The sequence below is a fragment of the Aegilops tauschii genome, chromosome 4 (genome assembly GCF_002575655.3).
Source record: "Aegilops tauschii subsp. strangulata cultivar AL8/78 chromosome 4, Aet v6.0, whole genome shotgun sequence".
NCBI classification, from domain to species: Eukaryota; Viridiplantae; Streptophyta; class Magnoliopsida; order Poales; family Poaceae; genus Aegilops; species Aegilops tauschii.
Genome location: NC_053038.3, coordinates 183,553,665 through 183,580,692, shown reverse-complemented (window position 1 = coordinate 183,580,692; position 27,028 = coordinate 183,553,665). Strand labels below are relative to the sequence as shown.

Here is a 27,028-nt window from a genome sequence, read left to right as displayed (position 1 = left end):
TGGAGGACTTCAATCTACTCTCTCCTACATGCTGCAAGATGGAGATGGCCAGAAGCATAGTCTTCGACAGGATTAGCTATCCCCCTCTTATTCTGGCATTCTGCAGTTCAGTCCACTGATATGGCCCTTTACACATATACCCATGCATATGTAGTGTAGCTCCTTGCTTGCGAGTACTTTGGATGAGTACTCACGGTTGCTTTTCTCCCTCTTTTCCCCTTTCTATACCGGATTGCCGCAACCAGATGCTGGAGTCCAGGAGCTAGAGATCCCGAGGATGATTCTACGTGGAGTTCGGCTTCGAGGAGTAGTTAGGAGGTCCCAGGCAGGAGGCCTTGCCTTTTCGATCGTTGCTACTTTTGTGCTAGCCTTCTTAAGGCAAACTTGTTTAACTTATGTCTGTACTCAGATATTGTTGCTTCTGCTGACTCGTCTATGATCGAGCACTTGTATTCGAGCCCTCGAGGCCCCTGGCTTGTATTATGATGCTTGTATGACTTATTTATGTTTTAAAGTTGTGTTGTGATATCTTCCCGTGAGTCCCTGATCTTGATCGTACACATTTGCGTGCATGATTAGTGTACAGTCAAATCGGGGGCGTCACACGAGATCACGAGCGACTGGGCGTGCCAAGAATGAAGAAACGGAAGGGCGAATGAGGTTGTCCGTTGTCGTGCTTGCTGTACTTTTTCCGGCTAGGTAGACGTCCAGGCCCAATTTCACTAGGCTTCCAAAATTGTCATCGGAGGATTCTGCTCGGGATAGCTAACAAAGTAACATAACACGAGATTAAGAGGAAATCTGACAGTCAAAGTCATTCCAAACTGATGATCCAAAGGCTGAAAATGCTAATAGCTCGAGATGGGACGAAGTGACGTGCCAAAGGATTAAGAGGAAATCTAACGGCCAAAGTCATCCCAAACTGATGATTCAAAGGCTGAAAATGCTAAGGGCATGTACAACGGAGGCAACAGTAAGGTGCTGCCCCAACAGCTACACATAGATATATGACAGTGAAACTACCGTCTCAATCATCAGTACCCAACGCATAATAGCCTCAGCGGACCCACCTTCTCCCTCTTTTTGTACTTCTCTCTCTTGCTTTACTGAACCACAACCAATCCAACGAGTTGTGTCAGGGAGGAGACAGTCTCCTCTGCAAGCACCCGCTTTCCTCTACATGCAGCATATTAAGCTGTTTCTGGACCACCCGAACCTACATGGAGGCTGGGGCATCGGTCCAGCTTGTAGCGTTGGCCATGCCATAATAGCCTGAGAGGGCTGGAAAGGCGCTTAGTTATAATGTATCTAATTTAAATAATTAATATGAAACTGAGCGAGTATTAATGGTCAAAAAGATCGTGGTAAGAGGGGGAGTAACGAGAATATAGAGATTTTTATTAGACTTCTCTACTCCGATCCTTTCTATCTTTCTATCTCCCACCTCGACGGCGTCGAGCAGGACGACGGAGTCGCCCACCCACCTCGATCGGCGTCCGTGGCCATGGCTGTACGCTTTCGCTACCGGAGCTCCCCCCACTTCGAGACCATCGACCTCGCTGGTGCCGGCTCCGTCTCCGTCCGCGACCTTCGCGCCCGTATCCTCGGCCCCGCGCTCCGCCGCCACTTCGACCTCCTCATCTCCGACGCGGCCTCTAACCACAGTACGCCCTTCCCCCATCATCCCCTGCGGGCTCTATTCCTTTGCCAGGCTGCCCAGCCCTTTCGATTTGACCCATTTTCTGCCCCCCCCCCCCCCCCCCCCAGTTGTCGACGAGGACGCGCTGCTCATCCCCGCCGGCTCCGATCTCGTTATCAAGCGCGTGCCCATCGAGTTCGTGGACGGCCGCGGGGACTCATCCGCTCCTCCTCAGGACAAGTGGGTAGCTAGAAACAGCTGTTGTTTGTGTTCTAATTGGGTGGGCTTCAGCGTTTAATAGTAGTACCGTGTTTCTTTATGTGGCAGAGCTGAGGAGCAGCATGGCTGTGGGCGCAGTGATCTATGCGATGGCATTGCGTCATTTTCGCCTCCATTTCACAATTTTGATGATCCAGATAAGGCTCTATGTCCTGGTTTGGAGGCTGATGGTGCCAAGGTAGCACAAAGTTCCGAGAAAAGGTAAAATTCGGACCTGTTTTGTCACCGGTAAACTTTTGTGATCTTCTCTATCTATTTATTTAGGATTCAATTAACAGAGGTTCACATGAACAAAGATGTGATGCATGTTCTTGCTTTTGAACATGTAACTCTCTACAAAATAGCACAGATTGGCTTGGGCTATTCTACAAATGTAGCGAACTGCAATAGGAGAACAGTGGGCCTGCATCTGCATGGTCGTTGTTTGTTGAAGCGCATATTGAGATCGAGATTTGACTGGCTCTGTTTATTTTTACCCATAATAAACAACTTCTAAGGATAGTTTAAGTAGTTTATGATGTGGCACCCATCCATGTATATATACGTAGTTGCGAAACGCTCAGACAATGTTGTACCACAGTAGTATTAAGTTATGGTATGATGCTCATATTCCTTATTTGACTTTTAGTATGATACTAACACCTCAGATTTGTGATTGCTTATCTTTTTTTTTTGTTCCAGCACAGTTGGACAAATCCTGCAAATTTTGAATAGGAAGCATGTTTCTTGCGTAATTTTTTCTCGAGACACAAAGAGGTGTCACTATACGAAAAATGTTGTAACCATCATTCTCCTCCAGTCATGGTTCGGGAAAAAAAATCTTATGTAGTGAATGCTATATGCCATGACAGATGCATTCCTTCGTGTGAGATTTTTCTTCATGTGTTTAGTTATTTGCTGATTTACATTCTCTGATATGTCTTGCCGAAGATATCTGAACATTGAAGGAAGTGGACTTAGTGAGGCCATGCCTGAAGAATAAGCATTGTCATTTTGTTAGAACTTCCTACACCATTATTGAAAACATTTTGTCCACTTTATGGGTGACAGAAATTGTCATGGATAACTCTTCTGAAGAACTTGGTTTGGAAGAAGGAAAAAGGGAAACTAAAACAAGTTTCAAGGCTATGGAACCTATAAAGATGGAACAGTAAGCTTACTTCCTTTCTCTACAAACATTCCATTTTTTTCACATCAGATTTGCAACCTATGTACTTTACGATGCGAACTTTATATGAGCTTGCTTGCTTGTTTGTTTTAGGAGTGTTGCTAAATCCTCTCAAGTTGTAACCAACATAGATTTGCCAGCAGAATTGAGATGCTTCCTCTGTAAAAGTATATTTGAGCACGCTGTAATGATACCGTGTTGCCAGCATAGTTTCTGCAATAAATGTAAGTCATTTAGGCAACTATACAATCTTGTACTGTTGTTATGGACCATCTTTTTCTCACTCCTCTTGCATATAATGATGTACTATATTTAAGCACCATGTTCATCATTGTCATAAATGCACCTTCCAAAGTTTATGTTATTAGCTTTTGTACAGCCCCCTCAGCCCCCAACTCCTGATCTTAACTCGGTCCTTATTGTTAGGACTTATGTATTTTCAGATTAGGTGTTCCCATGTGGATTAAACAACAACAAATCCTTTAGTCCCAAACAAGTTGGGGCAGGCTAGAGCTGAAACCCATAATATCTCGAAACCAACTCATGGTTCTGGCACGTGGATAGCTAACTTCCACGAACCCCTGTCCATGGCTAGTTCTTTGGTGATATTCCAGTCCTTCAGATCTCTTTTTACGGACTCCTCCCATGTCAAGTTCGGTCTAACCCTACCTCTCTTGACATTATCAGCACACTTTAACCGCCCGCTATGCACTGGAACTTCTTGAGGCCAGCTCCGCCATTGGATGAGGGTAATGTACTTTGTTGGGACTTCGTGTTTCTCCAAGGCTCACTAGATGACATTCCGCGCTATCTTATCGTAGTCCTCCAAGTCAATGAACACCATATGCAAATTATTTTTCTCGCTGCATCTCTCCAGAAGTTGTCGTACCAAGAAAATGGCTTCCATAGTCGACCTCCCAGGCAGGAAACCAAACTGACTTTTGGTCAAACTTGTCGGTGCTCAATGACTCTCTCCCATAGCTTCATTGTACGTCTCATTAAGATCGGTACTAATATACTCTGTCTTTGTTCTTCTGGCATCTTGTTTGCCCGAAAAATGAGGTTGAAAAGCATAGTTAGCCTACTATCGCTATGTCTCTGAGGCCTCTCCACACCTCAATGGGGATACAAGGGCACATCACCTTGCTCCTTCCATCCTTTTTAAAGCCTCCCTGATCTGCTCCATCCTTGATGCATTGACTTGGTTGGCATCCCTTGTCTTCCTCTTCGGATCTTGGCCATCTTATAGATGTTCCTTCCGCTCCCTTCGTGTCTAAGCGCTGGTAGAGGTCCTCATACGCCAAATCCCTTGCTTCACTCACAGCTCGCTTTGCAGCCTTCTCCACCTTGTACTCTCTATGTTGCCCGCACTCCTATCCAGGTGTAGGCATCAGAAACAGTCTTTCTTCTCCTTAATAGCCTTCTAGACATCATCGTTCCACCATTAGTGTCGTGGTATTCTCACGTCAGATGTCAAGGGGGTGGCTTATCGTGGGTGGAGCCATGATGACGTCGTTCGGTTCCGGAAGCGAGAGTGAGCACGAGCTGGGTAGCACACGAGACGTACCCAGGTTCGGGGCTCTCCGGAGAGATAACACCCCTACTCCTGCTATGATGACTATGATTGAATGTATACAAGGTTGCTCCTTGAGCTGTGTTGCTAGAGGAGGAAGAAGGGTAGAGCTACCTCTCTTCTCCTAGCTATGATGGTGTGTGGGAATGAAGGCTGAACCCTTTGCATGGGTGAGCCCTGGGGGGTTTTATAAGCCAACCCCCCAGGGGTACAATGGTAATACGGCTGGGTGTAGGACCCGGATGTTAGTGTCTAAGGTCGCCGGGTTCTCCGCCGGCCGCTGAGGCCCGCCGCTGGAGGGCCCCGCTGACTGCCGAGAATCCGACCGACAGGTAGGGCCCGTTGCCTGCGGACCATGCTGATTGCCTTCCGCTGTAGCGCCGTCCTTGCTGACGAGGGCCGCGTCATGGACCGTGTGGCTACAGTCCCGCGCTGTGCGGGTAGGTGACCGCCTGGTCAGCGAACACTGTAGCCACGCTCTTCTGGGATTCGGGGGTAGCAGGCGGCACTGTAGCTACGCCCCGTCTTGTCGTAGTGGGTGAGTGCAGACTTCGAGGGGAAGGACGGGCCGGCCGCTTGAAGCCGGCTCGCTCCCCGATCCCTCTTCTGGGGCGCGCCGTCTTCTGGCAGCTAGCCCCGGGGCCTAGGCCGCCTTCTAAGGGCACGCCGTCTTCTGGAAGCCGGTCGCGTGGTCAGTTGGCTTGAGGGGCTGGGCCAGCCCCGATGTCTTGAAATGTTAAGGGGTGCGGATGAGGCTACCCGGGGTCTATCCCCCCGACAGTAGTCCCCGAAGCTGGTGAGGCGCCACGGCTCGACGCCGGAGTGCCTCAGCAGTTTCCTCCTCCGAGAGATCCTGTGTCTTTGCTTCGTCCGGCTTGAAGAAGCCGCCTGCCAGGAGCAGGCCGAGGCAAAGCTGTCCGCCTGGTGGATTTGAATCGCCGTGGCGGGCGCCGGGTGGTGCGCCTTCGGGTGACGCGCTTGCCGCCCGTTGCACGCTCGCCACGCGTTGCCAGTAGGCCAAGCCAGCCCGCCAGCCCACGCGCGCGACGGGACACCGCCGCAGGCCCGGGCCCACCACTACATGGCCACGGCGCGCGTGTGGATCCGCTGCGGCCGAGGTGGACGGTTGCCCTTCTGGGGCAAATTGAATACGCGCCATAATGGCGCGGGATTGGTGGGGGCGTGTGGGACGTGGGCGCAGTTAATCCCACGCCCCCACGAAGCGTCGCCTCGGCCTTGCCGTTTCGGCCGCATAAATAGGGGAGGAGGGGGGCGGCAAACGCACGCGCGCCCCCTCCCTTCTCTTCTTCTTCCTCGCTTTCTTCTTTGCTTCCTCGCCGCAGTTGCGCCACCGTGCTGCCGCATCGCACGTTGCCGAAGCGCTGCCGCAGTCCTATCGCCGTCCAGCCTCGCCGCGCTGCCGGCAGGCCACCGCAAGCCATGACGCGCGGCGATTGGAACGGCTCCAATGTCCACGACGGCCACCTCGACTTCCTCCGCGTGATGCGGAGGCTTCCCATTGCGACGATGGTGGGGACGCACCTTCCCGACGCGAGGGAGATCTCGCCGACACCGAGGGCTGGCGAGTTCGTCGTCTTCCGGAGCAATTTCCTTAGCGGATTTGGCTTGCCTGCAATCGGCTTCCTCCGCTCTTTTCTTGATTTCTACCATCTTCAACCTCACCACCTTACTCCAAACACGGTGGTGCTCCTCTCCGCCTTCGTGACCCTCTGCGAGGGCTACCTCGGCGTCCTGCCCACCATCGAGCTGTGGGGCAAGTTTTTTTATCTGAAGCTGGGGACCCAGGCCAAGGGCGAGCCGGCCCAGTGCGGCGCACGGGCTCCGGGACCCGCTTTCCTCCTATCGCCCTGTTGGAGTCGGCGAAGTTGTGGAAGAAGTCCTACTATGTCCGCAACCTCCACCCGACGCGCGACTACATCAACCTGCTGGCTTACGTAGCCGCCCCCCCGCCCCCCGCCTGAGCCTCGCGACAACTGGGGGCAGCAACCGAGGCCGGTGCCGGCTGCCATCACCAACGCCCTCATCCGGCTTCAAGAGATGACGGACTTGGAGGGCCTCAAGCCGTCGGACTTGCTGGCCGCCTTCGTCCAGCGCCGGGTTTCGCCCCTCCAAGCCCGGCCACACCTGATCTGCGACATGAGCGGCCGCCGGGACCCGTGCCGGATGTCGACCAAGGAACTGCCGACTGTAGAGGTGGTCCGCCATGTCAAATACTTCTCCGGGAGCCAGCTCAGCGAGACCGACTGGAGCTTCGGCAAGCGGCCGTACAGCCGCGCCAATCCGCCGCCACCGGTTAGTATCTGGTCCCCATTCTTTGCTCACGCATTGCTCCTCATCCAACCTGACCACCCGGACGCGGGGCAGCGCTTCCCTGGTCAGGTAGTAGCCGGCGCGCCGGCTCCGGGCCACCAATGGATGGCGGACCGCGAAGAGAGCGACGTGGGCGACCTCGAGCTGGGAGCGGCCGCGTTGGAGGACGGAGGCGAGGATGACTCCACTGGGGGAGGCGGCAACGGAGGAGGCGGCGATGTCCGGGATTGGCCGGATGATGATGAAGACGGCGACGGACAACGCCGCCCCGAAGGCGCCGAAAGGGCAGGCGTCGGCTCTTCGACGGCTCGACCGTAAGGCGGAGTGCCGACCGGCGCACCAGGCGGCCCAAACGCCGCGCCGAGCGGCCGTTCGGCAACAAGCCGCCCAAGAAGGCCAAGTCGACGGCCGCGAAGGCGGCCGCCACCCGGAGGACCCCAAAGGAGCGCCCAATGGTGTCCGGGTAAGTGCGTTGATTGTTCTGTCTTGGTTGTTACTTTCTTATAAGCTTCTTATCTTTGCTTGCTTTGCCGCGCAGGGCTCCCCTTTCCATATCGCGGGCTTTGTCCGCCTCGCTGTTCGGACTAGCAGGCGGCTCTGAGGAGGCCCGGCATGTGGACCCGGCCGCCGCCCTTCGGGAGGCGACAGAGAGGAACGCGCGGGAGGAGCGGGAGGCTGCAGCGCGAGCGGAGGCCGACGCCCAGGCCGCCGCGTCAGTGCAGACGGAGGCACAAGCCGCGGCGGCGGCGCAGGCGAAGGCAGCGACTAAGGCGCAAGCGGAGGCCGACGCCAAGGCCACGGTGAACCCGGCCGGCAGCGGGATTCCGGAGGCCGCCAACTTGGAGCTGCCGGAGCCGCCGGTTGTGGAGGATCGGGCGCCGACTGGAGCAGCCGGAGCTGACCAGACGGCCCTGGAGCGGGAGGTGACCGACCCCGTCGTCCCGGAGGCGGAGGTGGCTCAGCGCGCGCCGGGTGCTGGCGAGCGAGGTGGCGACCATCCCGAAGGGCCGGAGGTGCCGCCAGCCAACACCGGGCTGGTGACGAGCCAGGCCATGACGCGCGCTCGCCCTTGCGCCCGCGCCAGACGCGAGCGGCCTCAGAGGCTGGTGGAGACCGGGCCCGCGAGCTTGCAGGGGGCTGACATCGAAGCCACGAGCTCTGCCCCACCAGGCTGGGCGTCAGGAGCCGGCATTGCCGTCCTGAACCTCGCGGTGCAGGACGTCCTGGACAAGTTTGCCACCCACAGCGCCACCCTCCTGAAGGCGAGGAGCGAGATGGTGGCGATGCAGACGTCTGTCCGGGTACGTTCTTGATTTTGCTTTTTTATCTTTGCAATCTTCAGGGTGTAGCCCCGAGTTCCAAGCCCGCTGCTGAGTAGGCGAGTTGGAACTTAAAGGCGTGTTTCTGATTGTTAGGATGTCATTCTTGCTGCAGGACTACCACAACCTGCGTGCGTCCGCCTTCAACTCCCAGAACTAGGCGCTTGCCACCCGGACCGGCGAGCTGCGGAAGAGCCGAGGTACGTAGGCCGGCTATCAGTGGGGGCGCGCAAGCGCACCCATTGGGTGTAGCCCCCGAGATTCGGGCTGACTGCTGAGCAGTCGGGCCGGATCTTCCCGGTGACTTCTTGTCTTTGTTGATTTTGATGATTCTTCTTTGTCTTTGCAGAGGCTGCTGCCCATCTGCGGAGTCGCGTGAATGAGCTCGAGGGCCAGCTTCAAGCCAAAGAGCTGGAGCGTAGCCAGGCGGCTGCGGAGCGCAACCGGCTCGAGAAGGAGCTGACTGACCAGGCGACCCGGCATACCGAGCAGGTCCGTCTGCTGAAGGCCGAGGAGGAGCGCCTCCAGGCCGAGTTCGAGACCTAGCGCTCGAGCCGAGCCGAGAAGGAGAAGTACTTGTTGGAGGGCTACTCGGTGATCGAGGATATGCTCGAAGGTAAATCTTTTCTCTTCCTTGGCTGGTCAGTTGCCGGCTACCGCGAGCTGGCTTCTAATTCCTTTGTCTTCTTTTAAACAAAGTACTTCCCATATCACTCCGGTGCCATCAGCCAGGCGATTGAGACGCGACGCGAGCAACGGAGGAGCGTGGGCGTGGATATTGTACCGGACCGGGCCCGAAACTTGGGCGAACAATTCCTGTCCGTCCGGATGCGTCTTGAGCCGGCGCGCCGCCTGCTCCGCCGGTTTCAGCGCGCCGGGTCGCAGGTCTTGGAAGGGCTCTGGCCGGGTGCGCAGGTCCCCCGGACTCCCAGCCGAACCGCCGACTGGTTGGAGGTGGCGGGGGAGCGGCTCAACGCCTGGAAAGGCGCCGCGACACGAGCGGGTGCCAAGGCGGCGTTGGAGTTCGTGAAGGCGTGGTACCCGGGCGTGAGCATGGCTCAGCTGGCCACCTTTTGCCTGGAGGCGGCGCCGGAGTTGGAGGCAGAGCGCGAAGCGATCGCCATTCGCGTGGCAGCCCTCGCTGACTACGCCGACGTCGGCGTCTTCGTCCCGGAGCGGGCGGAAAACGGCACTGAGGTGTAACCGTCCTGGTTCGGGCTGAACCCGGACGAAGTGGAGAACTCGGCAGAGGAGATTGCTTCCAGCGACGAAACCACGGAGGAGGACGAGGACGAGGAAGGCGATGGCGTCGCACAGGATGACGGAGCGACCAGCCGGAACCGACCCGATCCGGCTTGATCTTCTTGTTGTGATAGCGGCGCAGGCTCTGCTGATAGATGGCGGACCGGCTGAGTGCTAGCAGCCAGGCCTCTCCGAGCAAGTCGACGTCGTCTTCTTGTGCCTCCTTGGCTTCCGCCTCTGTGTACATGGTGACGCGAGGCGAGTCGAACTCGATGTCTGTTGGGATGATAGCCTCGGCCTCGTACACGAGGAAGAAGGGCGTGAAGCCGGTTGATCGATTCGGCGTGGTCCGGAGACTCCAAAGGATGGCCGACAGCTCCTCGATCCAGCAGCCGGCCGAGCGCTCTAGTGGCTCGACCAGCCGAGGTTTGATGCCGGACAGGAAGAGGCCATTTGCTCGTTCCACCTGGCCGTCTAACTACGGATGAGCAACCGACGCAAGGTCCAGTCGGATGCCCTACGTCGCACAGAAACGGGCCAAGGCGCCTTTGGCGAAGTTCGTGTCGTTGTTGGTGATGATGTTGTGCGGGATGCCGTATCGAACGGTGATGTCCGCGATGAATGTGACGGCCGTGGGGCCGTTCAACTTCTTGATTGGCCTTGCTTCAATCCACTTCGTGAACTTATCCACGGCAACCAGCAGATGGGTCATGCCGCCGCGTGCTGTCTTGAATGGGCCCACCATATCCAACCCCCATACGGCAAACGGACAAGTGATGGGAATGGTCTTGAGTGCTGAGGCCGGCAGGTGCTGCTTGGTGCTGAAGCGCTGGCACCCTTTGCACTTTCGGACCAACTCCTTGGCGTCGTCCAGAGCAGTCGGCTAGAAGAAACCGTGGCGGAAGGCTTTAGCGACGAGGGCTTTGGAGGCGGTATGGTGGCCACATTCGCCTTGATGAATGTCTCTGAGGATACCAATGCCCTTCTCCGGCTCGACGCAGCGCTGGAAGACACCAGTCGCGCTGCGCCTGATGAGCTCTCTGTTGATAATCGTGTATGCGGCTGCCCGACGTTGCACCTGCCGGGCCAAGACTTCGTCGGCTGGTAGCTCGCGGCTCACCAAAAAGTTGAGGATGGGCTACGCCCAAGACGGAGCTTCCACCACCGTCATGACAACAACCGGCGTTAGGGTGGCCGGGTTGGGAGGCGGCGGGTCGGAGCCGGCCGCTGCTTGCTGCGTCGTTGAAGTCCCCGGGCCGACTACAGCAGTCCCCGGGCCGGGTTTGGGTGCTGCAGCCCCCGGGCCGCTTGCAGAAGTCCCCGGGCCGGCTGCTAAAGTCTCCGAGCCGGATCCGGCCGCTCCAGGGTCAGCCAACACGAAGATGGATTTTGATTCTGGCGAAGGTTTGATAGACGGCTCCGCAAACACTCGAGGGAGACGCCTGCTGGAATGGCCTGCCGGGTAGAGCCAATCCGTGCTAGGGCGTCGGCTGCTTCGTTGTCGGCCCGTGGCACATGGATGAACTCGCACCCATCAAAGTGGCCGCTGATCTGCTGGACGAGGAAGCGGTAGCTGGCCATGTTGGCGTCCTTGGCGTCCCAGTCGCCAGAAGACTGCTGAACCACAAGGTCCGAGTCGCCGTAGCACAAAATGGGGCGGATGCCGATCTCCTTGGCCAGCCGGAGCCTGTGGACGAGTGCCTCGTACTCGGCCACGTTGTTGGAGGCGGCGAAGTGAATCTGCAGCGTGTACTTCAGCTTGTCGCCTTTGGGAGAGGTGAGGACGATGCCGGCTCCCAAACCGGTGCGCATCTTCGAGCCGTCGAAGTGCATCCGCCAATGTGTGGAATCCGGCGCTGGCGGCAGGTACTGGGTCTCGGCCCAGTCGACGAGGAAGTCGACCAGTGCTTGGGACTTGATGGCGGTGCGGGGTTGGTAGAGGATGGTGTGGGGAGCCAGCTCGATGGTCCACTTGGCCACTCGACCTGAGGCGTCTCGGTTGCCCATGATCTCGGCAAGGGGGGCGGTACAGACGACCGTGATGGGCGGTACAGACAGACCGTGATGGTGTGCTCTCGGAAGTACTGCTTCAACTTCTTGGCGGCAAAATACACGCCGTAGCACATCTTCTGGTAGTAGGGGTAGTTCTGCTTGGAGGTGGATAACACCTCGCTCAGGTAATAGACCGGCCTCTGGACCGGCTGAGCTATGCCGGCTTCTGGGCACTCGACAACAATTACCATGCTGACGACCCAGTTGGGAGCGGCGATGTAGAGGAACATGGGCTCCTTAGCAGCCAGAGCGGCCAGAACAGGCGGCGTGGACAGCATCCGCTTGAGCTGGAGGAATGCCTCGTTCGCCTGATCGGTCCACTCGAAGCATGTGGTCTTCTTCATCAGCTGGTACAGTGAGAGGGCCTTCTCGCCCAGCCGGCTGATGAACCGGCTGAGAGAGGCCAGGCACCCGGTGAACTTCTGGATGGTCTTGATCTTCACGGGGTTGCACTCAATCCCACGCTCAGAAACAGGGAAGTCTCCGAAGACACACTTCTCCGGGTTGAGCTTGATCTGAAAGCGGCGCAGGTTGGTGAAGGTCTCCTTGAGATCCTCCAGAAGGTGGCTGCGCTTCTCCGTCTTCACCACTATATCGTCCACATAGACGTGGGCATTTCTGCCGAGTTGCTTCAGGAGGCACTTCTGCATACAGCGCTGAAAGGTGGCGCCGGCGTTTCTCAAGCCGAACGTCATGGTGATGTAGCAGAAGGCGCCGAAAGGGGTGATGAAGGCGGTCTTCAGTTGGTCGGCCGGGTCCAGCTTGATCTGGTGGTAGCCGGAGTAGGCGTCCAAGAAGGACAGCAGCTTGCAGCCGACCGTGGAGTCGATCACCTAATCCATCCGGGGCAAGGCAAGAGGGTCCTTGGGGCAGGCTTTGTTGAGGCTAGTGTAGTCGATACACATGCGCCACTTGTTGTTTTTCTTCAAAACGAGGACTGGATTGGCAAGCCAGTCCGGGTAGAACACTTCCATGAAGCCGGCTGCCAGAAGCCGGGCGATTTCTTCACCAACGCTCGTTCTCTTCTCTTCTGATAGGCAGCGGAGGGGTTGTTTGATCGGCTTAGCATCCGATCGCACATGCAATTTGTGCTCGGCGTACTCCCTCGGAACACCCGGCATGTCCTTGGGGGACCATGCGAAGATGTCCCGATTCTCACGGAGGAAGTCGACGAGCTCGCTTTCCTACTTGCTGTCAAGGTTGGACCCTATGACAACGTACTTCTCCGGATGCGCCGGGTCCAAGATGATCTTCTTGGTTTCCTTGGCCGGCTGGAAGGAGCCCTCAGCCTCCACGTCCTTGGGGTCAGATGGCATGTCCGGCTGCTTGCTGGCCATGGCCACAACCCGGTCAAGGAGGCGCTTCTCTTCGGCGATGACGAGGGACTCGGCCAGCCGGGAGCTAGCAGCGGCGCACGTGAGCGACTTCTGGTAGTCGCCGGCAATGGTGATGATGCCCTTGGGACCCAACATCTTCATCTTCAGGTACGCGTAATGCGGAACCGCCATGAATTTGGCCAAAGCTGGCCGACCCAAGAGCGCGTGGTAGGGGCTGTCCAAGTCAACCACCTCGAACCAGATTGGCTCGCGACGGAAGTGGGTCTTGTCGCCGAACAGGACGTTAATCTTGATCTTGCCGATTGGAGAGCAGGAAAGCCCAGGGACAGTGCCATGGAACACGGTCCGGCTGGGCTGGAGTTGCTTCTCCTTGATGCCCAGCTTTTCCATGGTGTCGCGGTAGAGGATGTTGATGCTGCTACCGCCGTCTATCAGGATCCGGGAGAAGCGGCAAGCCCGCATCTCGGTTGAGAAGGTGGAGTCCAGCACCATGGCATAAGCACCCGGTGAGGGCATCACGGCTCCAGGTGATGGGCCTCTCGGACCAGTGTATAAATTGGGAGACCTCTGAAACAACAGCATTCACCTCGCGGTGCTGCTGACGCTGACTATGCTTGTCGTCGGCTTCACTGGTGAAGACGACGTAGGTGGCGTTCTCGTTGGGGAATTCATCTTGAAGCATGCCGACAGGGCGGGCCGGCTGCAGAGGAGCCGGAACCGCCGGGCCGGCTGGAGGAGCCGGCAAGCCCTCACCCTTAGTGATTCGGGTGAGCCAGCTGCACTGCCGGGTGGTGTGGTTGGATGGCTTCGTGCCGCTGTGGAACTTGCACGGGGCATCGAGGGCCTGCTCGAAGGAGAAGGCAGGCAGCCAGGCACCCTTGCCGCCCCGCTGTCGCTTGAGGCCGGGTTGCCCGGCCGGCTACTGATCCTCGACGGTAGCCACTTGCCGGCTGTTGGAAGCCGGCTGCTGGGCCTTGCGCTTGTTGTCGTTCGGCTGTTGGCGCCGGTTAGAGTCGCCAGCCGGCGCTTGAGAAGCCGGCGGGATCACCTTCCCGGACGCGTCAACCCGGATCTCCGACTTCATGGAGGAGTCGGCCGTGGCGTACTTGTCCGCCACAATCAGGAGCTCGTCCAAGGTAGCCGGCTCGTCGCACAGAAGCTTGTGCTTGAGCAGGGTGTCCTCTCTGCACCTGGCGGTGAAGTACTCGATGGCCTGCACCTCGCGCACCCCTTCGCAGGAGTTGCGCAACTCGGCCCAGCGCGTCAGGTAGTCGCAGGTGGACTCAGTTGGACCTTGAACGCACATGGAGAGCTGGCGAGGCTTGGGGGGCCGCTTGTAGGTGCTGTTGAAGTTGCGGACGAAGACGTCGCTGAAGTCCAACCAGCTGTTGATGCTGTTGGGTTTGAGGCTGTTCAGCCATGTCCGGGCCGTGCCCTGCAACATGAGCGGAACATACTTCACGACAACGCGCTTGTTGCCGTTCGCTATGCCGACTGCTGTGGCATAGTCGGTCAGCCAGTCCTCCAGCTTCACGGCGCCGGTGTACTTGGGAGTATCACGAGGGAGCGAGAACCCTTTGGGGAAGGACTCGTCGCGGATGCGGGGGCTGAAGCAGGCCGGGCCGTTTGTATCCTCCTCTACCGCCAGGGACCGAGCCAGCTGCTCGATCCGGCGACGAGCATTGTTCTCGCCGACAGCTTCACGGGGGCCCAACCGGCCCCCTAGAGTCGGGTGGTCAAGCGGTGCCGGAGAAGCCAGCCTCTCTCTGCGGGGAGGAGGCGGACGTTCGTCCTGCTGGCGCCGGTCTTCCGCTCTCGGAGGGACCTGCCGGCTTCGTGTTTCGCTGGCCGCGGCCGCCACCACTTGGGGACCGGGAGGTCGCTCCATGCTCGAGGTGGGGTGGAGGGTTTCTTTCCGGGAGGTTGGCCTGCCGGCCGGCTCCCATCACGTGGTTGCACGCGTCTTGCTGCGAACAGCTGCGTGTTCGCAGCGTTGAGGAGTTCTTGGAGGCTCTCCATCTGGCTGTGCCGCTCGTCGCCCTCCAGGTTCTCGAGCTCTTCTGCCGCCGCCTGGGCGGCGCGCAGGTTCTGCACTGGGGTGTCGTAGATTGAACGTCCGACTCCCAGCATGCTGGCTATGGCCGCGCCGCGTTGCCGGACGGCGCCGGCTCGGCTGGGCTCACCTGCAGCCGGTGTGCCGCCCGCTATGCGCTTGATCTTGCGCTGGCTGGCCTCAGCGCGACGCTTCATGGCCGCCATCTTGTTGGCGCTGTCGAGGAGCTTGACACGGAATTCTTCTAGCCCCGTCAGGCCGGCGTTGGCACCGACGGGAGTAGCCAGGCCCTGTATTGCTGCTCGCAACGGGTCCTGGGTGGCCTCCCCAGCGTCCTGGCTGCTGCCAGTGACCATCACCTCCATGAAGACGCCGGCGTCGAGCGCGTCGGTAGAGGCATTGCAAGCGACGGGAGGGAGCGGGTCGTCAATGACCACCACGTCGCCAGGAAACCCGTCGGTGGAGGCCGCATCAGAGAGGGTGAGCTTCTCGAAGAGCTCGGTGAGGTGGCTCACGGAGCAGATGGCTCCCGCATCGGAGGCGGGCTCGTTGGAGAGGCTGAGCTTCCCGAAGAGGTCAACAATGCAGCTCGCGGGGCAGACGGCTCCCGCGTCAGGCGATGCGCTGGTGCATGCGCAAACGAACGCATCGGGCTGGCTAATCAGGCCAGACCCGACGCGCTCGCCGGAGGGGAGGATGGTTCCCGTCCGGAACACAACTCCGGCCGACGTCGCGGATGGCCCCACGGTGGGCGCCAACTGTTGTGGTATTCTCACGTCAGATGCCAGGGGTGGCTTATCGTGGGTGGAGCCATGATGACGTCGTCGGGTTCCGAAAGCGAGAGTGAGCACGAGCTCGGTAGCACACGAGACGTACGCAGGTTCGGGCCTCTACGGAGAGATAACACCCCTACTCCTGCTATGATGACTATGATCGAATGTATACAAGGTTGCTCCTTGAGCTGTGTTGCTAGAGGAGGAAGAAGGGTAGAGCTACCTCTTTTCTCCTAGCTATGGTGGTGTGTGGGAATGAAGGCTGAACCCTTTGCATGGGTGAGCCCCGGGGGGTTTTATAGGCCAAACCCCCAGGGGTACAATGGTAATACGGCCGGGTGTAGGACCCGGACGTCAGTGTCTAAGGTCGCCGGGTTCTCCGCCGGCCGCTGGAGGGCCCCGCCGGCTGCCGAGAATCCGGCCGACAGGTAGGGCCCGCCGCCTGCGGGCCATGCTGATTGCCTTTCGCTGTAGCGCCGTCCTTGGTGACGAGGGCCGCGTCATGGACCATGTGGCTACAGTCCTGCGCCATGCGGGTAGGTGACCGCCTGGTCAGCGCACGCTATAGCCACACTCTTCCGGGATTCAGGGGTAGCAGCGGCACTGTAACTATGCCCCGTCTTGTCGTAGTGGGTGAGTGCAGACTCCGAGGGGAAGGACGGGTCGGCCGCTGGAAGCCGGCCCGCTCCCCGATCCGTCTTCTGGGGTGCGCCGTCTTCTGGGAGCCGGCCCCGGGGCCTAGGCCGCCTTCTAAGGGCACACCGTCTTCTAGAAGCCGGCCGCGTGGTCAGTTGGCTTGAGGGGCTGGGCCAGCCCCGATGTCTTGAAATGTTAAGGGGTGCGGATGAGGCTACCAGGGGTCTATCCCCGCGACAACTAGGTATCTTTAGCTTCGCTTCTACTTGCCATGGTCGCTCCAAACTCCTCTGAAGCCACCTTATGAATGCAAGTCAACATCTTCATCCACATATTGTTCACATCACCTCCTTCCTCCCAAGGGCCCTACTTAATGACCCTCTCCTTGAAAGCCTGAGCTACCTCCCCCTTGAGCTTCCATCACTTCGTTTTAGCATCTTTGGCGTGCTTATCCCGCTGGACACGAATCTGAAAGCAGAAGTCAGCCACCACAGGCATATGTTGAGGGACAACACACTCTCGACGCCCGTCTTCTCTTCCTTCTCGAGAGGACGAAATTAATCTGGCTAGAGTGTTGACAACTACTAGAAGTCACTAGATGTGATTCTCTCTTTTTAAAAAGGGTGTTAGCTACGTTCATGTCATATGCTAGAGCGAAGCTTAAGACGTCTTCTCCTTGATTCCTGATGCCATAGCCAAAGCCCTCATGCACTCCTTCAAAATCTGTGTAGATGTACCCACGTGACCATTGAGCTCTCCTCCTATGAAGAGCTTCTCGCCAATGGTTACACTCCTAGCCATGTCCTCCAGGCCTTCCTAGAACTCCCTCTTGGTGCCTACTTGCGAGGCATACATGCTGGTAACATTGAGAACTAAGTCCCCAACTACCAGCTTGACCAGGATAATCCTGTCCTCTTGAGGCTCTTGTTGATCAAGATGCCTACTCCATTTCTGTTTGTAGTTGTCCCTGTGTACAACAGCTTGAAGCCAATATCCTCCACCTCCTTCGCCTTCTATCCCCTCCGTTTGGTTTCTTGGACGCAAAGGATATTAACGCCTCTCCTCACCGCTATATCATCTAGCTCTCGTAACTTACTAGGGATCCTACGTTCCAGCTACCTAAGCGGATCCTATTGGGCTCGGCTAGCTTCCTTACCCTTCGCACTCGTCGAGTCAAATGCGAAGACTCTTGCTCATTTTTCACTACACCCGGGTGTTGATGTAGCGTGCCACTAAGGATGTGACGACCCGATCCTTGCTCACTTATCACTGTATCGGGATCAAGATATGGTGCGCCACCAAGGGGGTGATGGCCCGGCCCTTGCCCATTCGATACCACACCTGGGTTCCGATATGGTGCGTCGCTAAGAGGGTTATGCCCCAACGATGTTCTTCTGGTTTTCATCTTCATAAGAGTGGCTGAGTTTTGACGTTAGCTCGCCAAACCTATCACAGCCCTCCTCATTTACCGGGCTTGGGCCCGGCAATTTTGAGACAACATAGGCGGAGTTCCCATGTGGATTAAAATCTCCAGAAATGTACAATCAAGTGCAGTGCATTTAAACGCTGATTTGAATTACTTTTAGATGTCTGAGCTTCTTCCTATGGTCATCTGCATTGACCCTCAGTAGTATGTTGCACATGCTGGCCACTCCCTAGTATATATGCCAGTTGCAAGGGAATCTGATAATTGGTCTAACATATTATTGCTTAACATTGGTGCATTGTGTAGCTTAGTTTATTCTAATCGATTTTCTTTTGAGCTTTTGTTGATGATGTTGAGCTATTTTATTTAGGAAGGCTGTTGTGTTTTCGTACTGCAGCTTCCTGCAGTATATTTTTTTTTGCAGGGTAGCTTCCTGCAGTATTGTCATAGTGAATTTTGTTTGCCCTGTTACGTAATAGTATATTACTGATCTAGCGTCTGATAAATTTATCATATCCTCATAATAGAGGTCCTAACCTAGCATATTCAGGATATGCATATCATTTTTGCTGACAACAAAGAATATCAACTCTAAATATCTATGTTTCCCTGTTAGATTGAAATATTAAAATCATTTATGGTGCTGCAGGCATAGTTTTTGCTTTGGCTGAGTTAAAAAAATGTCCAAAGTGTTCATCCACGAGGTGCACTACTAATGATCTGTTGCCAAATTTGTCACTTCGTAAGGCCATCAAACATTTTCTTGATGACCCAGGACCTATCTATGCACCTGGTATGTTGAAACTCACTACCTTGTTCAGAAGATTCTCTTACCTTTTGAACTACTGTGGTTGAATAAATATTTCTTGTCTGTAAGCTCAGATGTAGGATCATGTGTAGAAGAAAAGGAGTCATCATGTCCATTGTCGATTCACCAACAAGAACAAAACTTGCTTTGTTCTCCATCTGCCACTGGAAAAGACTTCAATCAGCTCATACCAATTGTAAAGGTGATTGAAAAAAGCTCCAGTATTAAAATCTGTCTAGATGGAAATAAACCAACTGAAACAGCTTCAACACTCCCCCGAGAAGCACCTAGGAATTCTGATTTTCAAGGAAGTGCAAGCTCCTCAAAGGTGTACCAAAATATCGCACAAGATAGTGGTATGTTCTTGGTTTGATACTTCAATTCTTGTTTAATTTCCTTTTAGTAATTGTGGTATTGTTTTCTTCATTTGGCATTTGCCAGGTGACTTGCGTACTGTTGAAGCCAAAGCATTGAGGATAAGTTCTTGGGGTATTTGCGATTTTCATTAGCTTAGTATTTTTCATTCACTTATCCGTAAACCTCCAATTTATGATCTTTAGATGCAGATGGAAGAGGATTTACCACACCAGCGATAAGGGCAAGAAAGGTGCAATATATTTTCTTCCTTACTAGAGTGCATTCCTTTAACACATCAACTTACAGGAGTATTTTGTGAGGAAAATAAAACCATGTACTGATGCTTACCAGTTTGGTCATTGAGGCCATCAGTGTAGCAGTTTCTGAAGTATAGTGTACAATACTGCAATTCCTGAAGAATATTGACCTGATTTAGTAGATTACGAAGAAACCACTGAACTTAGTTGCCCTCTTAATATATAAGATAGTAGTTCCCCAAGGAAATTATTTCTACCCAGAATTCATATTTACACCAATTTTCAGAGTATATACACATTGCATGTAAACAGGCATGCTTTAGATTATTTGATGCGAGTTTTGTTAGTATACAGAGTGTATAAGCGCGTGCATGGTCACCGCGCCTGCTCTCTCCTGTACGTGGCCTAGGTAGTGCGTGAGTGGGCATTGTGTACGTGCAAGTAGTGGCACACGATCTAGCCGCTGTGGCGTCCTATAACTGTATATATACGCCCTCAGATGGCTAATGCAAAGTGTGTTGAATCTCAATCCCTCTTTCATGGTATCAGACGCTGAGGACACCAATCCTTTTGCGCACAACCCCTCTTCCGCTGCCATGGATGAGTTCGGCAACCACTCTCCTCCCCCCTCCAACGACGGCGATCTCCCTGATGATGGCGGCCACCTTGACGCCGCCCCACCACCTCCGGTCGCGGCCCAGGCTGCGCTCCGCCTTGCGCCGGCCGCTCCTGTCGGCGTCGCTCCCCTTCCGGCTGCCTCTATCCTCCCTACCGTGGACATCCGGTGCCATGTTCCGGTCATCCTCGACCTCAACGTCGGCAATCATGCCCAGTGGCGCCGCCACTTCGACGCTGTCCTTGGCATGTTCGGTCTTCGCGACCACGTTTTTGCCACGGCCCTTCCCCGCCCCGACGACTCGGAGTGGCTCATGGCGGATCACGCGGTCGTCGATTGGCTGTACTCCACCATCGCTCCGGAGCTGCTCGATGCGGTGATGCAGCCCGAGGACACCGCCCTCACCGTCTGGACTGCTGTCAGCGAGCTCTTCACCGCCAACCACCTCTCTCGCGCCGTCTATGTCGACGCCGAGTACCACGCCGTCGTCCAGGGCGAGATGTCCATCATGCAGTACTGCACGAAGTTGAAGCTCTACGCGGATCAGCTCCGCAACCCGGGGCAGCCCGTTACCGAGACTCGTCAGGTATTCCATCTCCTGCGTGGTCTTGGTCGTCAGTATCATCATGCCATCCCGCACATCAGCGCCCGCGTTCCGCTCCCCACCTTCCTGGAGACCCGCGCCTTCCTCATGCTCGAGGAGCATCGCGCCGAGCAGTCCACGCGCCTGCAGACGGCGCACGCGCTGGTGGCTGGGCGCAGCACTCCTGCGTCGCCTTCGCCCGCTCCTCCAACTGGTGACTCCTCTGGCGCTGGGCGTGGGCGTGGTCGCGGCAAGAAGCGCGGTCGTGGGAACGGGGTGGCCACCCCCTCTCCGACTCCGTTGCCGCCTCGGGCGTCTGGCTACCCCGCCCCCGCTCCTGGATCCAGCTCCTCGACGGGGCTTGTCCAGGCCTGGCCTGTCGCCTGGCGTGCTCCGGGTGCTGGCGTGCTCGGGCCAAGCCCCGGCACACCTCATCAACAGGCCATGCTGGCAACTGCTCCGCCTGCACCACCACCGCCATACGGCTACGGCGGCTACTACCCCAACTACGCGCCCCCAGGGCCTACTCCTGCTGGTCCTCCTGCACCATCCGGCCCCGTGCCTGCGTGGGACATGACCTCCCTTCATGCCGCGCTCCACAGCGCCACGGCAGGCCCGTCGTCGTCCGGGAGCACGTCTGACTGGTACCTCGACACGGGAGCTACATCGCACATGGCTTCCTCTCCTGTTAACCTTCACAACATCCGTCCCTCTCTTTCTTCCTCCTCCATCATCTTCGGTAACGGTGATCATCTTCCTATTACCCACGTTGCCACCGGCTCCATCATCGCTACTTCTTGTCCGCTAATTCTTCGCAATGTCGTTCTGTCTCCTCTTATTAAGAATCTGCTGTCAGTTCGTCAACTTTGTCGCGATGATCCTGTCAATGTGGAGTTTGATGATTTTGGTTTCTCTGTCAAGGACCGCCGCACCCGGACAGTGATTCTGCGCAGTGACTCGACCGGTGACCTGTACTCTGTTGCCGGTCCCTCTTCGGCTCCACCGCGCTCTGTCTTCGCCGGCGCGGTCACTGTGGACCTTTGGCACCAGCGTCTCGGGCACCCGCACGTCGCCTCGCTTCGCCAGTACCCCTTCAGCTGCAGCAGCTCCACCGCACATACCTATCGGGCATGTCGTTTTGGCAAACACACGCCTTCCCTTTCATGCCTCGGCGTCAAGTAGTTTCTTTCCTTTTCAGTTGTTGCATCTAGATGTCTGGACTTCTCCCGTTGTAAGCATATTAGGCTATGAATTTTACCTTGTGATACTTGATGATTTCACTCATTATGTATGGACTTTCCCACTTCAACGAAAATCTGATGTGCTTGCTGTTCTGCGCTCATTCTTTGCCTATGTCCATACACAGTTTCAGCGCCCCGTCCTTGCGCTTCAGACTGACAACGGACGTGAATTCGACAACGCTGCCGTGCGCTCGCTCCTCGACTCCCACGGTATGTGTTTCGTCTTTCCTGTTCATACACCAGTCAACAAAATGGGAAAGCTGAGCGTTGCCTTCGTACTCTCAATGATGGCGTTCGCTCGCTCCTTTTTCATGCCTCTATGCCCCACGGTTTTGGGCTGAGGTGCTTAGCACATCCACTTACCTCCAGAACCGGCGCCCGTGTCGCTCAAGCTCGCCGGTGACACCACATGAGCTCTTGCTTGGCTCTCCTGACTACTCGCTCTTGCGCGTGTTTGGCTGTCTGTGTTTTCCTAACACTACCTCCACCACTGCCCACAAGCTCACTCCTTGCTCTGTCGCGTGCGTCTTCCTCGGCTATCCTGCCGATCACCGCGGGTACCGCTGTTTTGACCCCGTCACACGGCGTGTACTCACCTCGCGCCATGTTCGGTTTGACGAGCTCAGTTTTCCATTCGATGCTCCCACTCCAGCTCCGGCTTCCACGCCGCCGTCTGTTGTTGCTCGACCGGTTTTGTAGGTGCTCCGTGGTCCTAGCGCAGCTCCGGCTGCTCCCTCCGCGGCGCCCTCTCACCATTCAAGCAGGGCTGCTCGATCGGCATCTGATGGTGCTCATGGGTCTCCGCGTGGCGCGCGTACCCCTAATTCAAGCGGCTCAGTTCGATCTTCATCCAGTGGGAGTGCGGCCTCATCCTCCTCGGCGCTGAGCGTTGGTTCCCGCACCCCCGCTGGATCATCCTCAACTGGCTCCACAAGCTCTGCGGCCCCCGTCGCGCCGGTCTCTGCTGGGCCACTCACCCGTGCCCGCGCTGGTGTCTTCCGACCCAATCAGCAGTACGCCGCTGACTACGTGCTGGTCGCCACTTCCACGACCTCGCCGGACATCTCGCCGCTCCCCAAGTCCGTGCGCTCTGCTCTGCGCGACCCCAACTGGCTCGCCGCCATTCGCGGCGAGTTCGCCGCACTCGTCGGCAACCACACGTGGGAGCTCGTGCCCCGCCCTCCGCGCGCCAACACTATCACCGGCAAATGGGTTTTCCGGCATAAAACTCGCGCCTACGGCACCCTTGAACGGTACAAGGCCCGTTGGGTCGTCCGCGGGTTCCACCAATGCCCTGGCGTCGACTACGGCGAAACTTTCTCCCCCATCGTCAAGCCTGCTACAATTCGGACCGTCCTCACGCTTGCTGCCTCGCGTGGTTGGCCTGTCAATCAACTTGACGTGAAGAACGCCTTCCTCCACGGCGAGCTCGCCGAGGAGGTTTTCTGCCTTCAGCCTGCTGGATTCGTCGATGCAGGCAAGCTGGATCATGTCTGTCGCCTGTCACGATCACTCTACGGACTCAAACAGGCACCGCGCGCTTGGTTCCTGCGCTTCGCCGGCTTCCTCCGCACCATCGGCTTTGCTGCAACTCGCTCCGACACGTCGCTGTTCATCTACCACGGCGCCGGGGGCACTGCCTACTTGCTGCTGTATGTGGACGACATCGTCCTTACTGCCTCGAGCGCGTCACTGCTTCAGCTCGTCGTCGCCAAGCTCACTGCAGAGTTCGCCATGAAGGATCTCGGGGCTCTTCACTTCTTCCTTGGCATCCGCGTCTCGCGGTCATCTACTGGCTTCTTCCTCTCGCAAGAACAGTATGCTGATGACATCCTCGAGCGCGTCGAAATGGACAACTGCAAACCAGCCGTCACACCGGTCGATACCAAGGCCAAGCTCCCCTCTGCCGATGGTCCTCATGTGGCTGATCCCACTTCATACCGCAGCTTGGCGGGTGCTGGGCAGTACCTCACAATCACCAGGCCGGAGCTCGCCTACGCCGTGCAGCAGATTTGCCTTCACATGCATGATCCGCGCGAGTGCCACCGCGCGCTCCTCAAGCACACGCTGCGCTACGTCCGAGGCACCAGCGCGCTCGGCCTCCATCTACACGCCTCCCCGACGCTCGATCTGCGCATCTACACCGATGCCGACTGGGCCGGCTGCCCCGATACGCGGCGCTCTACCTCCGGTTTCTGCGTGTTCCTCGGCGACGCCCTCGTCAGCTGGTCCTCCAAACGCCAGGTCACTGTCTCGCGTTCCTCGGCCGAAACTGAGTACCGTGGTGTGGCAAATGCGGTCGCTGAGTGCGTGTGGCTTCACAACTCCTCGGCGAGCTCCACTGTCCACTGCGCTCCGCCATGCTGGTCTTCTGCGACAATGTATCGGCGGTCTACTTCTCCAGCAACCCTGTCCACCATCGGCGCACCAAGCATATCAAGCTGGACATCCTGTTCGTCCGGGAACGCGTGGCACTCGGCGAGTTTTGCGTTCTTCACATTCCTACGCGCCAGCAGTTCGCCGACGTGATGACGAAAGGATTGCCCGCCGATGTCTTCAGGGAGTTCCGCTCCAGCCTTTGCGTCTCTACAACCGACGTTCAGGCTGCGGGGGGGTGTTAGTATAGAGAGTGTATAAGCGCGTGTGCATGGTCACCGCGCCTGCTCTCTCCTGTACGTGGCCTAGGGCCTAGGTAGTGCGTGAGTGGGCATTGTGTACGTGCAAGTAGTGGCACACGATCTAGCCGCTGTGGTGTCCTGTAACTGTATATATACGCCCTCAGATGGCTAATGCAAAGTGTGTTGAATCTCAATCCCGCTTTCAGCACCTTTCCCTAGTTTGCGTAACAAAACCTCTCTATTTCCTACTATGAACTTACTTTAAGTTCCATCTTTGGATAAACAGGGTGGGCGAACTTGTTACAGGTGCGGGTCTCCAAATCACCTGATCAGATATTGTCCGGTTGCATCAAATGTACAATCAGGTACCTGGTTCAGTTGAGCATATCATGCTTCATGCCTTTAATCTTTCCCTCTTATTTTAATTTCCCCTTTAACATGTTCTTGATGTTCATTACATGCAGAAGATAGTGCACTCCACGGAGATCCATATGGTCGACCTAATTGGCAGGGTTCTATGTTTCACCCTCTTCTGCCATATGGTAATATGCATGGCACACCTGAGATCATTCCATTTGATCCAGGAGTTGTCCCGGTCTCACCTTTTGGAGTTCCTCCATATATGCCATCATTTTATGGAGGCATGCAGAATCCATAGTAAGCAACCTTACCTTTCTACTGTATTTATCTGAGATGCTGCTTCTAAAATGCGATTTACCAATTGTAGGCAGCTCAAACTGTTAATCTTTTGACCCCTAAATGACTCTTTCAGTGCTTTTATGGGAATGAGAGGTATGCCGTCTCCAATGCTACTGGGGGTACAACTACCCTTGTCATATACAGGATTGGGTATTCATGATAATGTTAAGAGTCAGAATGCTCCAAGTGAAAGGGGAGTGAGGTAACAGTGAATTTATTGGTGTTCGCATATAACTTTGAAGTTAATGCAAATTAGGCATGGTTGCTTAGAGCCTCTGTCCATTGCTAAACTCCTAATTGGCAGCATAAATTCAAACCAATTCAACTTGTCTCATCTTTTCTATACTGGGAAATTAACTTTCCTATCACAGGAATTGCTGAACACAGAAATTTGCTCTTCACACTTCGCCCTTTCCCATTTTTGTCCGTCCATTTACTAGATTTTGATAGTAACTGTCATATATCCATGGTTTATTTTAGTCTGAAACATCTTAGCTTTGGGCCTTTTAGTTTTTTTGTGTCCTTGCCCATTTGATATTGGTACCGAACTGTAAATGCTGTGGTTTTATATGGATGTCCACAATGGATGTAGAGCTCAGTGAACTTGCTATAGGATTGTGTTTTGTACCTTTGTTTTTTGGTTCAGCTAAGTTTGGACTGTGTGGATTGATATTTGTTTCTGCAGGGAGAATGACTATGACAGTAATTCAGCGGATTATCATGATGAGGATGGTAGAACATCACAAGAGCAATATCAACCAGAAAAGAGTTATGAAAGGGGTTACCATGAAAGTAACACAACAGTTCAAAAAAGGCACCACAAGGATAAATATTGTAGCCCTACCCATGAGAATCTGTGTTATTCATCAGATGTCGAATTAGTTGATCAGAAACATCGAAAGGAATTGGGCTCATATGGAAGAGAAATGAGGAGCCACTACACCAAGCAATCTACTTCCGAAGTGCATGACATCCCTAACATCTCTATCCACGATACTAGGCAGATGAACAAGCAGCATGATAGAAGTGCTTCAGGAAAAAGAGATGAAATTAGGGCAAAAGGCAAAAGTGAGTACACTGAAAATACTCGTCATCAAAGTCATAAAGAAAATATTCGCGTGGATAGGTCAGATGACAGGGCACAAATCTAGTAAAAACGCATATGGACATAAACATCGGGTCCAGGAAACTGATTACGCGACTGACTACAGACGTGATAGCAAGATAGAAAGATCTAGCCAGAGTTCAAGACATGACAAAACAAAAGTCGGTTCTTCAGTTGGCCACGTAGGAAGGGATAGATGGGCGATGGAAGATGGCCGTCCAGATGATTATGAAAGAAGGGATCACTACCGTCACAAAACAAAGAGAAGGCATTAAAGAATGTACGTGATGGTTTGTCTGTGCTCCATTTGCAGCAAGCAAAAGAAGAAAAAATATCCGTATGAACAAAAACATTTTGCAGTGTCAACTGTGTTGTGTCCAAGAGTTTTGGCTTATCCTGAACTTTTATCGTCTGAAGTCGTGTAAATCCTGTTACATTGTTGTTATTAGCTGTAAATCTTGTTAGGAGTTACTTGAAGGTGTAGTTCAACATATTTTCCCACTTTCTGCCACAAATGTAGGAATGTACGACTCTAACGGTGCTGATGTACAACGCATGAAAATTTCGTAGTCATGTATGGCATTGTTTATTGGGTCTGTCTAGGACATATCTAGATGTGACATAATTATGTCACATCTAAGCTGATGTCCACTCTGTTTGTGGTCTATTTTTTTGTTCTAATCTTTTTTATTTTTTGTTGCTGCATTATATATTTGTGGGAGCTTTAGATGTAACATCCTTAAAAAACATCTAGATGTGAATTAGACAAACCGATGGAATTTATTCATGGGGTCGAGAGACCATTAAATGCAAGATACAGGGACTACCATCATGGGGTCGAGAGACCGTTCGGAATCTCTCCGCCGAGAAGCGGAGCGGCATATAGTATAAATACGGAGAGTGGCAAACAGGGCGC

The 27,028-nt window shown here is 55.2% G+C and overlaps 2 protein-coding genes across 9 annotated transcripts; both read left to right on the top strand.

The window, feature by feature from the left end:
* The first annotated feature begins 1,370 nt into the window (after positions 1–1,370).
* LOC109733606 (uncharacterized) lies at positions 1,371–26,701 on the top strand. Of its 8 annotated transcripts, none has more exons than XR_012181711.1 (14): positions 1,371–1,664; positions 1,768–1,879; positions 1,967–2,119; positions 2,969–3,068; positions 3,180–3,310; positions 18,478–18,621; positions 18,711–18,992; positions 19,078–19,125; positions 19,203–19,243; positions 21,816–21,900; positions 24,595–24,673; positions 24,773–24,965; positions 25,081–25,209; positions 25,693–26,701. XR_012181711.1 is itself a non-coding variant. In XM_020292829.4 (13 exons), the coding sequence occupies exons 4-13, from the start codon at positions 2,977–2,979 to the stop codon at positions 26,156–26,158; spliced, it is 1,605 nt and encodes a 534-aa protein (XP_020148418.3). In that variant the 5' UTR covers positions 1,371–1,664; positions 1,768–1,879; positions 1,967–2,119; positions 2,969–2,976; the 3' UTR covers positions 26,159–26,701. The 8 variants fall into 8 exon arrangements, 4 of the variants coding, with proteins under 4 accessions (XP_020148418.3, XP_020148417.3, XP_045083620.2 ...); XR_006662408.2 differs by having other exon boundaries at positions 25,036–25,100; XR_012181710.1 differs by having other exon boundaries at positions 19,197–19,243.
* Positions 6,047–8,914, top strand: LOC109733607 (uncharacterized). Its single transcript, XM_020292831.2, has 4 exons — positions 6,047–7,453; positions 7,529–8,291; positions 8,425–8,509; positions 8,659–8,914. The coding sequence occupies exons 1-3, from the start codon at positions 7,443–7,445 to the stop codon at positions 8,467–8,469; spliced, it is 819 nt and encodes a 272-aa protein (XP_020148420.1). The 5' UTR covers positions 6,047–7,442; the 3' UTR covers positions 8,470–8,509; positions 8,659–8,914.
* Positions 26,702–27,028: the final 327 nt, after the last annotated feature.